Raw genomic sequence first — 12,108 nt, 5'->3', positions numbered from 1 at the left:
CAAAGTATATGCTTTGTATGTATGTTGGAAAAATTAAAGTATCAAGGTGCTAAACTAAGGTGCTAATCAAAATAAAATACAATAATGTCCAAACAATTAACATTATACTATACTGAAATAATTTACTTTCCTAAAAGACATACAGAAGCAAACTCCACACTGTCATTTTAGCTATTAACAGAGGCTATTACTTAAAATATTTCCAAAGTGGAACTGTGGACTCCTAAATGGAGAAATAGGTCAAGATGAAATTTTTTAAAGAAAAGAAATATACCACAAATTGAGTATTACAACATTCCCTGTCTGGAACTGAATAAAAAAAAAAAAAAACACTGGTAAAAAATAATTCTAAGCTCGAGTGACTTCCCTGTTCTCCATGAACCACGAGGAAAGAAACTTCTTATCTTTGTAATAAGGAAAGTGAGGGGTTATTGAGCACCTCTGAAATATTCCAGATTACTCAAGACCTGTGTGCATACAAAAGAAGTAGAGCAAAAGTCCTTCTTCTCAGGAAATGTGGCTGGGATAGTATGTTGTAAAACTATGTGTGAACACATATATAAACAATCGGAGAACATATAGAAAACATAAGCTGCACAAAGCAAAGGAACAAAGTGAGAGGATAATCAATGTGAGAAAAGTCTAGATTGTGTGTCAAAGGAAAAAGGAGTCATTAATCAAGCCTGAACAAGCTGATAGAGACTAAGGAAGAAAAGGTAAGAGAGAACAAGAAGAGAGAAAACCACAGGCTAGGTCACTGCAGGAAATGAGAAGGCATCAGTTTCAGAGGAATAGGTGGGCCACGTTCCCAAGTTCCAAGATAAAAACATGGGTCAAAGTTAAAGAGGAAGAGAGAATAGTTATAAGAGTACCTTAAATCTAGCCAGAGAGTTCAGATCAGATCTGATTAAACAGAAGGAATTACTCTGATCACTTAAGCAAGGAAGTAACATGATGAAAATGGTGTTAAGAAAACATTATCCTGGAACTTGTCTAGATAAACTGGGATGGCAAGACAGGAAAGGCATAGAGATCATCCAGAGACTAAGGTAGAAATAGAAACCACAAGGATCATAAAGGCTGAATTTGTAAGAAAAGAAGACAGAAGCAGCAAGTCCAAGATACTCTGCAGAGGGTGGATGCGTTATACAGGATACCAGGAATAAAGGACGAGGAGATATCATAACTGGACACGTCTGGGATGTGTGAGGGTAGTGTCATGGACATTCAAACCAAAAGCCAGTTCAGAAGAAAACTATGACAAACTGAATTCTTAGTTTGAGGTTTTAGGGATCAGTGTAGGCAGAGATTTGATGGAGGCAGGTGGAAAGTTGAAATCGAAAGGAGGATGAGAAGCCAGGGCAGTACTTAAGCACTTTCTAATCATCCAAAAAAAAAGAAGAAGAAGAAGAAGAATAGATGATCTTATACACACAGGAAGGGATTGGAAAAATAAAGCCCAGAAACTGGGTGTCTGGCCAGAAAGAGGGAACACTTGGAAAAGGAAGTTTCATTTCAAGTCCAACAAGAACCCTGTTTCAAAGACATCAACACACAGAGCAAATGCCCTATTGAATGAGAAGGAACCGAAGAGCTTTAAGCCTGAGGCAGACTTAACTGGGTGACTATTGGTGAACTCTGGATTTTATGTCAAGTCTATCAAGCAATCAGGACATGTTTAGTTGTGACCACAGTTTCCTGCATGGCCAGTGTAACAGAACAGATAATATGCAACGGGGGAAAAAGAGCGGCCTACTTTAGTTGGAGCATGTCATCTACCACTAGGCAAACGCTTACTGGCTCTATGTCTTGAAAACTTAAAGCTCTCGCAAGGAATTGACAGAATTAAGAAGAAACTGGAAGGTGAAGAGCTTAAGTAATGGAGAAGAAATACAAAGGTACTTCTTTTTACCTTGAGAAGTTTCACAGAGACCAATGCCTTTCTAAAAACATTCCCAGGAATAAAGGTTACACACTCCTCCTTCAAATTCATTTCTAATAAAGAATGTAACCATTTAAAACTTCTGTGATTTATTAGGACACTTGAGTTTTATTCTTTCTTAAAATTTAGTATAAGATTCATTACCTAGAACTCAACTGGTATGAAAACATTTGTATAAATCTTTTTTTTTTCAATGTAATACACAAAATCAAAGCACCAGCTTTCAAATCAGTGCTGATGACAAAGTCAATACCACATTCTCCTTTAGGTAGACTAAAAAGCCTAGGACACAGAATTGAAGTGGTTCACTGAGGCAAGCCAGCAAGACAAAAGCCCATTTGCTATTCAACTTTCTCTCTTTCTCTAGAAGTTCAAAGAGCTCCTCTTCACTTTTACTTTTATTACAAAGAGGAAATTACTGTCAATTCTTGGACACATTTCTCTTTTTGTGGTTGTTCTAAGGAATGCAGAGACTAAGGTTAACTGAAATTCAGAGCAGTGCATAAAACTATAAAAGCTACAAAGGAATAGAAAGAAAAACATAGATAGTAAAGATGCAGGGAGATTTTTTTAAAAAGTAAAATCTCTCCTCTACTCCTAAATGTTAACAAAATCCTAAACTTGTTACTTTAGATACAGAAAACGACTCAGTCTTCCTGCCCCAAAAGTCCAGCTCCCCACCCTCTCCAGAATTAAAAAGTAGACAAATACCAACAGCAGAAGTAAAAGCTTTAAGTCTCCTGGAGTGGGTGGGAAGGAGGAGGAGGGGGTCATTACACATTCTCTGTGAAAGAAGACAAAGCCAGATCCACATTCCAGGGAAATCTGTCTGGTCCGAGTTTTTCCTTAAATACAGATTGGCCTGTCACTAAGCCAAGCTCTGTAATCTTCCCAGGCTGCCACTGCTAGGGAAGCCAGGAATCCCTTCTAATTAATCAAGCCCTCCCAACAAAAATTTTCCCACCCACAATAAAGTAGATTGGGGGTAGGGGAAGCAGCAGAGCAAGCTTTGTAGCCAAAAGAATTCTAGACTTTGGTGTAATACCTAACTAATCCAAGAAAACAGATGCAGGAAGCAGAGGAAATGATCTACAAACAGAGACAGACAATGAAGTAGGAACCTTTCAAAGTACTGCTTTGCTGGAACCCAAGCTAAAAATTTTAAATCCTAAGATGTAATTATTATCAGGAGTGAGGCCTGGCAACATTACATACTTTTAAAAATACCTTTAAAGCAGGGGGTAGACCCATAAATTTTTCAGAAGCAAATACCATGTATACTGATTTGACACTTTTAGCCATAATTTGTTATTCAAATTTATTTTCTTCTTACTAAAGCTTTGTGTTTTTATGGATAAAAGCCCATGATTAATACAGTTTGTGTCCATGTCTATTTCTCGTTTCCACTTGCAAAGGAAACGGCCTTGCCTTGGCTTGCCAATTTATCCACCCTTGCAGCCAGTTTAAACCAAGGTAACTTCATTGAAAGCTTACTCTGACAAGAAGCAAAGAGGTGGGGGCATATAAGGATGCATGAATTGAGACCCATGGTGTCCAACACAGCTGCTACTAGCCATGTGTGCTTCCTGAACACTTGAATTGTGGCTAGCAGGAATTGAGATGTGCTCTAAAAGACATATTTATACAGAAAGACAGACAGACATTTCAGAACTTTGCAGGCAATGATGTCTTTGTTGCAACTATTCAACTCTACCACTGTAGCATAAAAGCAGCCAGAGACAATATGTAAACAAATGGGAGTGGCTGCATTCCAATAAAACTTTATTTACAAAAACAAGCAGCTAACCTGTGAGATGAAATTCACTGACCCCTGGCCCCTAAACAATGTATAATTTTGGAAATTCTAAAATACTGAGGTGGATGCAGAGCTAGAATTAAGATCACTAAGGAGCCTTGGGAAGATGTGTCAGCTGTCACCACTACGCACAAATTAGAAAGGAGTCCTGGAAGTATAGGACTTATCTCCCTGCCACAGGTTGCAGTGACCAACAAGTCAAGAGACCTTGAAAGCTCTGGTTCCAAGGGCTCTCACCTCATTCACTATTGCCATTTCCTGGAATTCTGGCCTAGGAGACAATTAAAAGAAAGAGTTCAAGAACAGAGACACAATGATTTAACAAATAATAATAATAATAAGAGCTCTATTATACGCAGGAAGGTCAGAAGAGTTTTCTTTTTTCTTCAATTGAAAAAGGATAAGCTGGGGCGCCTGGGTGGCGCAGTCGGTTAAGCCTCCGACTTCAGCCAGGTCACGATCTCACGGTCCGTGGGTTTGAGCCCCGCGTCGGGCTCTGGGCTGATGGCTCAGAGCCTGGAGCCTGTTTCCGATTCTGTGTCTCCCTCTCTCTCTGCCCCTCCCCCGTTCATGCTCTGTCTCTCTCTGTCCCAAAAATAAATAAAAAAAAAAAAAAAAAAAAAGAAAAAGGATAAGCTGTTTGCATGGATAATTAATACCATTCCAGGGAAAGTCTCAGAATAAACAACTGAGGTGCAAGGGGCAAACTATTTGGTGTTCATTGGGTGTTCTATTACTTTAGAAACCATGCTCTATCCAAATATTTTTCAACCCAGAAAGCCAAAAGTACATACATATATATGAAAATTTGTTTAATTCCTTTTAAATTTTACTCACTCAATTATGGATTATGGTAATGCATCTACACAGATTACAAATACTTATCAAAAAGAGGCCTCTTCTGCCCTAACCTGTCACTACCTTTCCCCAGCTCTCACTCACCAGGAGCAGCCACACTGAAAGCAGATATTTGATCTGGTATTTACTATCATATTTCTAAATACTATGTTATTACTATCAATTTCTCATTATTTCAGTTTCACATATTTTCTATTGAAAAGGACAGTGCTTACAACCCACCACCCACACATGTCCTTCACCAGCCTTCCAACATTTGGAGTTCACAACGTATGGAATGTACCCTCGGTTCGAAGCTGAGCCATGTAGTGTACTGTACTCACTTTCCTATCTTGCATAACTTTTCATTCGCTTAGTTAAGAGCTGCATCGTTTTTTTTGTTTGTTTAGCTTCCCGTATTCTTATCACTAAATCATACCCACACTCTCTGACAGACCTAAAAAAACTCCTCTCTGTACCCTCAAATATGTGAGGTGTTTCAGCCTTTCCTTTCTTGTTGGAGATCTCTTTCGTGGAACCCTATATCCTGTGCCAATCAAACTGACTGTTTTCTAGGCAGAACACACTGCTGATCCTATGGGATTCACTTCACCTGCAAGATTGCCTGTTTCCCAGACCCTCTGTCTCACTCTTGCTCTGTTTACTCCCTCATTTTGGAAAATCCTTCCTAAAACAGAGCACACTCGAAGGAAATTGTTTTAGACTCTGCATCTCTGAAAATGCCTCTGTTCTGCCTTACCTGCCAGAATGGCTAAAATAAAAAACACAAGAAACAAGGAGTGTTGGCATGGATGTGAAGAAAAAGAAACCCTCATGCTCTGCTGGTAGGGATGCAACTGGCAGGACCACTGTGGAAAACAGTATGGAGGTTCCCCAAACAATTAAAAATAGAACTGCCATATGATCCAGAAATTCTACTACTAGGAATTTACCTAAATAAAAAGAAAACACTATTTGTAAACATTAGATTATCATTTAATAACTAGTAAAAAAAAATTAGATTTTTATAACAAAATTAAAAAACTTGCTCTAAGTGACATATATAATTCAGTGCATCTGACAACCATCACATTTTTCAAGTGCTTATGGAATATTTTCCTAAATAGGGGAATTATGCTAAACAACAAAATGATTATTAGAAAATTCTCGGGATGCCTGGGTGGTTCAGTTGATTAAGTGTTCAACTTTTGATTTCGTCTCAGGTCACAATCTCAAGGCTCAGGGTCATGATCTCATACTTCCTGATAGAGCCCAGAGTAGGGCTCCACACTGACAGCAGGGAGCCTGCTTGGGATTCTCTCTCTCCCTCTGTCTCTCTCTGACTCTCCCCAACTTGCACACATGCACACTCTCAAAATAAACTTAAAAACAAAAAAAACTCCCAAATACTTAGAAACTATATAATATATATTTTAATAACCCAATGATCAAAAATTAAATCATAGAATTAGAAAATATGTTTATTTGAAAAACAAAATTCCTTCTTTAACTGCATCTCTAACAAAACAAGGATACAATTAAACTAGTAAACATTTACAGAGAAAAATTTATAGCTTTAAGCAAATATATTAGAAAAGGTTCATGATTTAAGCTTTCACCTTAAATTGGACAAAGAAGAGCACATTTGCTCAAACAGAATAAAATAAGAAAGAATTCCAAAAAACAGAAAACAAGTACACTACAGGAAAAAGAAAATCAAAGCCAAAAGATGGTTCTCTGTCTGAGAAGCCTAGTAAATAAATAAACCCCTAACAATACTAATAATCCCTCCTTTGGAAATGCAAATCAAAACCAAGTATCACCTCACACCTACTAGAATGGCTACTATCAACAAGACCAAGAGAAAGGAATGCTGGCGGGACTGTGGAGAAAGGGGAACCCTGGCTGGTGCATGACTGGTGGGAATGCAAACTGGTGTAACCATTATGGAAAACAGTATGCAGGTTCCTCAAAAAACTAAAACTTCAACTACCTTGTGATCCAACCAGTCCATTTCTGGGTATATATGCAAAGGAAATGAAATCACTATCTCAAAGAACTATCTGCACCCCATGTTTGCTGCAGCATTATTCACAATGGGAATTGTGACAACCTAACAACCTAAATGTCCATCAATGAATGAATGAATAAAGAAAATGTGGCATAAATACACAATGGAATACTATTTAGCCGCTTAAAAAAAAGGAAATCCTGTTTGTGAGAAATGGACAGACTTTGAGGGCATTATGCTAAGTGAAATAAGTCAGAGAAAGACAAATCACGTATGCTCTCACTTATATATAGAATCTAAAAACATCAAACTCATAGAAACACGGAACAGAATGGTGGTTGTCAGGGGCCAAGTAGTGGGGAAAACAGAAAGATGTTGGTCAATGGGTTAAACTTCCAGTTATAAGATGAATGGGTTCTGGGGATCTAATGTGACAACAGTTAACAATACTGTATTGTATACTTGAAAGTTGCTACCAGAGTAGAGCTTTAATGTTCTTACATAAGAACAACAAAATGGTAATTATGTGAGGTAAAGGATGTGTCAACTAACTTTATTGTGGTAAACATTTCACCACATATCAAATCACTGCCTTATACACCTTAAGCTTACACAATGTTATATGTCAGTTATATCTCAATAAAGCAGGGAGGAGAAAAAAAAATCACCCCTTTGGAAGGTTCAAGCCTGCTGGTCAGAATATGTGGGAGCCATGATAGTTGAGAGCTGGTATCCTAATGCCCAAAAAGGAAAAAAGAGAAAGCAGAGATGGGAAGAAACTCATTCCAGTTAAGCTCAGAGCTGTTAAGAACTTCAACTTTCAGTTCTTTGCACAATGCTTGACACATAAATAAGTACGGGATTTGTAGATATCCCCATATATTAATACTCTGGTTCACAATGGGTCAGTTTGTCCATAATTTCTTGGAGCAGGAACTATTCAGCAGAGCTTTCTCCTTCATTCTCTTGATAAACTGTGACCTTCATGAAAATGCAACTAAAAAAAAAAAGAAAATCACTGCCTGCAGACCAAGGAAGCAACATGGAAGCTTGCCATCAATCCAGGGCTTCAATAGGGGGAAGAGAAGGGAAAACAGCAAGGAAAATACTGGAAAATACTAAAAACACCAACCTCGTGCCAGACTCCATTGTGGGTTGCAAAGCTGTACTACCCACAAGGTGGTGGAATCCCAAGCCATGAAATTAATACAAAGCCTGGTCCAAAACCACTGAAATGCCAGTGGCTCCAGTAGAAGTAAATTTGGAAGTGCTCAGCTGCACTATAGGGCTCATAGGTCCTTCCACCGTGTGTGTGCGCGCATGCGCGCGCATGCACGTGCACACGGACCATGTGCGGGATATGACTGAAAATGAGCAAAAAGTACACACATGAACACTGATCACCAATTTATTCCGCACTTAGTATGTAATAGTGGAAGTGACAGAATAATCTAAAAAAGGCTGAAATAAATTACTTTAAAATTATAAAGAAGATAAAAGGAGGATACAGAAACACATTTTTAAAATAGCACAAGTATATATACATATATAAAAAAAGAACTGGTATAATTTGAATTAAAAAAAAAAAAAATAACCAGGGCACCTGGGTGGCTCAGTTGGTTAACCATCTGACTTCAGCTCAGGTCATGATCTCACAGCTCCTGAGTTAAGTCCCATGTTGGGCTCTGTGCTGACAGCTCAGAGCCTAAAGCCTGCTTTGGATTCTGTGTCTCCATCTTGCTCTGCCCCTCCCCAACTCGGGCTCTGTCTGTCTCTCTGTGTCTCTCTCTCTCCAAAATAAACAAAGATTAAAAAAATTAAAATAGGGGCGCCTGGGTGGCTCGGTCGGTTAAGCGTCCGGCTTCTGCTCAGGTCATGATCTCATGGTCCGTGAGTTCAAGCCCCGCGTCAGGCTCTGTGCTGACAGCTCAGAGCCTGGAGCCTGTTTCAGATTCTGTGTCTCCCTCTCTCTCTGCCCCTCCCCTGTTCATGCTCTGTCTCTCTCTGTCTCAAAAATAAATAAACGTTAAAAAAAAAAATTTTAAAAAAATAAAAAAAATAAATAAATAAAAAAATTAAAATAAAATAAATAACCAAACACAAATTCTCATCTGAAAAATGTAGTCACTAAAAATAAACAAGTTAAAGAGTAGATTAAATACAGATTAAATAGCAAAGTAAATACAGATGAGAATATTTTAATGAATTGGAAGAGGTCCAATAAAAAGCACTCTGGGGGCACCTGGGTGGCTTAGTCAGTGAAGTGTCCAACTCTTGATTTGGGCTCAGGTCATGATCTCACAGTTCGTGGGTTTGAGACCCGCATTGGGCTACACACGCTCACAGCATGGAGCCTGCTTGGGATTCTTTTTCCCTCTCTCTCTGCCCCACCCCCATCCCTCTGTCTCTCAGAATAAATAAATAAACTTTAAAAAAAAGAAAAGAAAAAAGCACTCTGAACACAATGTAGGGACACAGAGACAAACAATAAAAGGCAAATGGCCAAGCAGCACTCATACAAGCCTACCAGAGCAGCATTTGTCGGAATGGACAATGCCTCCCAAACCACGTAAATAACAAGCCTAAGCTTCAGACTTCATAATGAATTGTAAAACCTCAAAGACAAAAATAAAATCTAAAGAGGACCCAGAAAGAAAAAATTTGATAACCAAGAAAGAAATCACAATGAGGCAGACAGCAGACTTCGGTAGTGGCTAGTTTCCACAGATGAGCCCCCACAATTCTTCCTTTCTCTATGAGCATATGCTGCTTCTTGCATCAAAAGCTGCTACTATCCTTGGGCTGGGCCCTTTGGGTGTGCTGACCAACGGAATACAGCATAAGTGCCACCTGAGACTTTTGAGCCCAGGCCTTCAAAGAACTGGCAAATTATACTTCTGTCTTCTAGAAACTCTTGCTCTGGGACACCATCCCTCAAAACTCAGCCACCATGCTAGTTGGTGCCCAAGCCACACAGAGTAGCCATGTGAATGAGAATGAAGGGCAGCAATTAACAGCCCCAGGTGAGAGCCCAACCACGGTATCAGCTGACAGCGATGTGAGTACATCATGCTTGATGTTCCAGCTGAACGGAGTCCCCAGATAACTGCAGCCCCAGCCATCATCAAAAAGAGAAATGACCCAAATGATACTGGGCAACCTGGAATAGTAAGAATGAAATGGCTTGTGTTTTAAGCCACTAAGTTATAAGGTGGTTTTAAATATCAGTCAGTATCTACAATGTTTCTCAGTTGCAATAACAGATTCCAGAAGACAATGGCAAAATATCTCCCAAGTGCTGAGGACAAATAATGCTCAACCTAGATTTCTATAACCAACTTTCTAGAGTTAAGACAAAAAATACATTCTTAGACAAACAGGGAAAGTTCACCACTTAACAATCTCTCATAAAAAGAAATACTACAGAACACATAGATACAAGAAATAATTGTAAGCAGTGAAATGTATAAATATGTTGTAAATCTAATAAGCCATGACCTGATAAAAATAATATATAATTACAATATTAAGTAGTATCTGACCTGGCTAACTACTGTAATTTGTCTGTTCTGGTGTTTTTGTTTTTAAGTTTATTTATTTATTTTGTGAGAGAGAATGTACGTGCGCTGGAGGGGCAGAGAGAATCCCAAGCAGGCTCTGCACTGTCAGCACAGAGCCTGTTGTGAGGTTTGAACTCACGAACCGTGACATCATGACCTGAGCTGAAATCAAGAGTCAGATGCTTAACCGACTGAGTCACCCACATGCCCCTGTTTTGGTGTTTTGAATGCACTAAATGTAACACTAGTATAGAAAAGATGTCCTAAACAGCCAACACAGGTGAAGGCATCTCAGAGACCTTATACTATCACTTCTTCCCCTCTCCTTCCCTACCACCCCTCACACACGGTTCCCTCATCCCCCCACACTTGAGGTCTCAGCCCCAGCCATCAAGAGAGACAGAAGAGAAACTTACAAAAATAAAACAACACAGAACGGCCAGGCAAGAGACCTCTGTACAGGCATTCACCCACCTGCAGCATTTGCTGCCTACCTCTTTATTTTCATCTGCTTTGTCATAATCAAAAATCATGTCACAGATATACAAACGTGAATAACAATTTTCAACATTAAGGACAAAGTTATGACCAAAAGGCATCTTACCTAGATTTTAAGCAACTCTCATAACCGCATGAACTATTCATTTTCTCCTCTATCTCATTTTTAATTTTTTTCTCAAGGGAGAGCAAGTTTAAAAATGAGGAAGCTTCATGAATTTGCATGTTATCCTTGTTCAGGGGTCGTGCTAACCTTCTCTGCATCGTTCCAATTTTAGTGTCTGTGCTGCCCCCCTCCATCTCATTCTTAACATGCAAATCTTCAATCACCTAAAGTTGTCAGTAAAATCCCTAATTTAAAGAGGAGAAGGAAAGTTCAGGGCTTCAATTGTCAGTGCACACCGAACTCAGTTATATTAGCAAATGATTAACCATTTTAGAGAAGGCTATTAAGCGCTACTTACTTTAACAGCAAATTTCTTTGACGCCATGGTTTACTGATTCCAGAGTAATTACAGACCTTTAATGGAAAAGAAAAAGTTGTAAGTAGGTGTATAAACATCTTTTTTCTATTTGGTAATATAAAGGAGAAAGGAAGACTGAATAATCAAATATCAATAAGTATTTGCAATTTAAATGTTTACTTATAACTGGTCCTAAAAATACATTAAATTAGTAACTTAAAAACCACTAACAAAGGAAAGCACAGACTCAGATGGATTCTACCAAATGTTTAAAGAATTAATATCAATGCTTCACATCCCTTTATTAAAAAAATAGAAGCACAGGGGCGCCTGGGTGGCTCAGTCGGTTAAGCGTCCGACTTCAGCTCAGGTCACAATCTCGCGGTCCTTGAGTTTGAGCCCCGTGTCCGGCTCTGTGCTGACTGCTCAGAGCCTGGAGCCTGTTTCAGATTCTGTGTCTCCCTCTCTCTCTGCCCCTCCCCTATTCATGCTCTGTCTCTCTGTCTCAAAAAAAATAAATAAACGTTAAAATATTAAAAAAAAAAAAAGTAGAAGCATAGGGCGCCTCGGTGGCTCAGTCGGTTTGAGTCCCACTTTGGTACAGAGATTACTAAAAAATTATCAACAAATAAAAAATTTTTTAAAGCAGGTATATTTCTATATACTAGCAATGAATAATCCTCAAATGCAATTAAGAAAACAATTCCAGGGGCGCCTGGGTGGCGCAGTCGGTTAAGCGGCCGACTTCAGCCAGGTCACGATCTCGCGGTCTGTGAGTTCGAGCCCCGCGTCAGGCTCTGGGCTGATGGCTCAGAGCCTGGAGCCTGTTTCCGATTCTGTGTCTCCCTCTCTCTCTGCCCCTCCCCTGTTCATGCTCTGTCTCTCTCTGTCCCAAAAATAAATAAACGTTGAAAAAAAAAATTTTTTTTAAAAAAGAAAACAATTCCAGGGGCTCCTGTGTGGCTCAGTTGGTTAAGCAT

The 12,108-nt window shown here is 39.1% G+C and overlaps 1 protein-coding gene and 1 pseudogene across 1 annotated transcript in view; both read right to left on the bottom strand.

The window, feature by feature from the left end:
• The window catches only part of SLX4IP (SLX4 interacting protein), a 177,975-nt gene that overhangs the window by 146,754 nt on the left and 19,113 nt on the right, over positions 1–12,108 (bottom strand). The window contains exon 2 of the mRNA XM_047068248.1: positions 11,129–11,184. Within this exon, the coding sequence (XP_046924204.1) occupies positions 11,129–11,155 (27 nt within the window). The 5' untranslated portion in view covers positions 11,156–11,184. The remainder of the gene's footprint in view (positions 1–11,128; positions 11,185–12,108) is intronic.
• On the bottom strand, positions 10,860–10,956 carry LOC124504441 (uncharacterized; annotated as a pseudogene).

This window comes from Lynx rufus, unplaced genomic scaffold (assembly GCF_022079265.1).
Source record: "Lynx rufus isolate CCGP_SWC_20201006 ecotype Redwood Valley unplaced genomic scaffold, mLynRuf1.p SCAF_8, whole genome shotgun sequence".
Lineage (NCBI taxonomy): Eukaryota > Metazoa > Chordata > Mammalia > Carnivora > Felidae > Lynx > Lynx rufus.
Note: the sequence above shows the minus strand (reverse complement) of the source record. Positions and strands in the feature narration are given on the sequence as shown.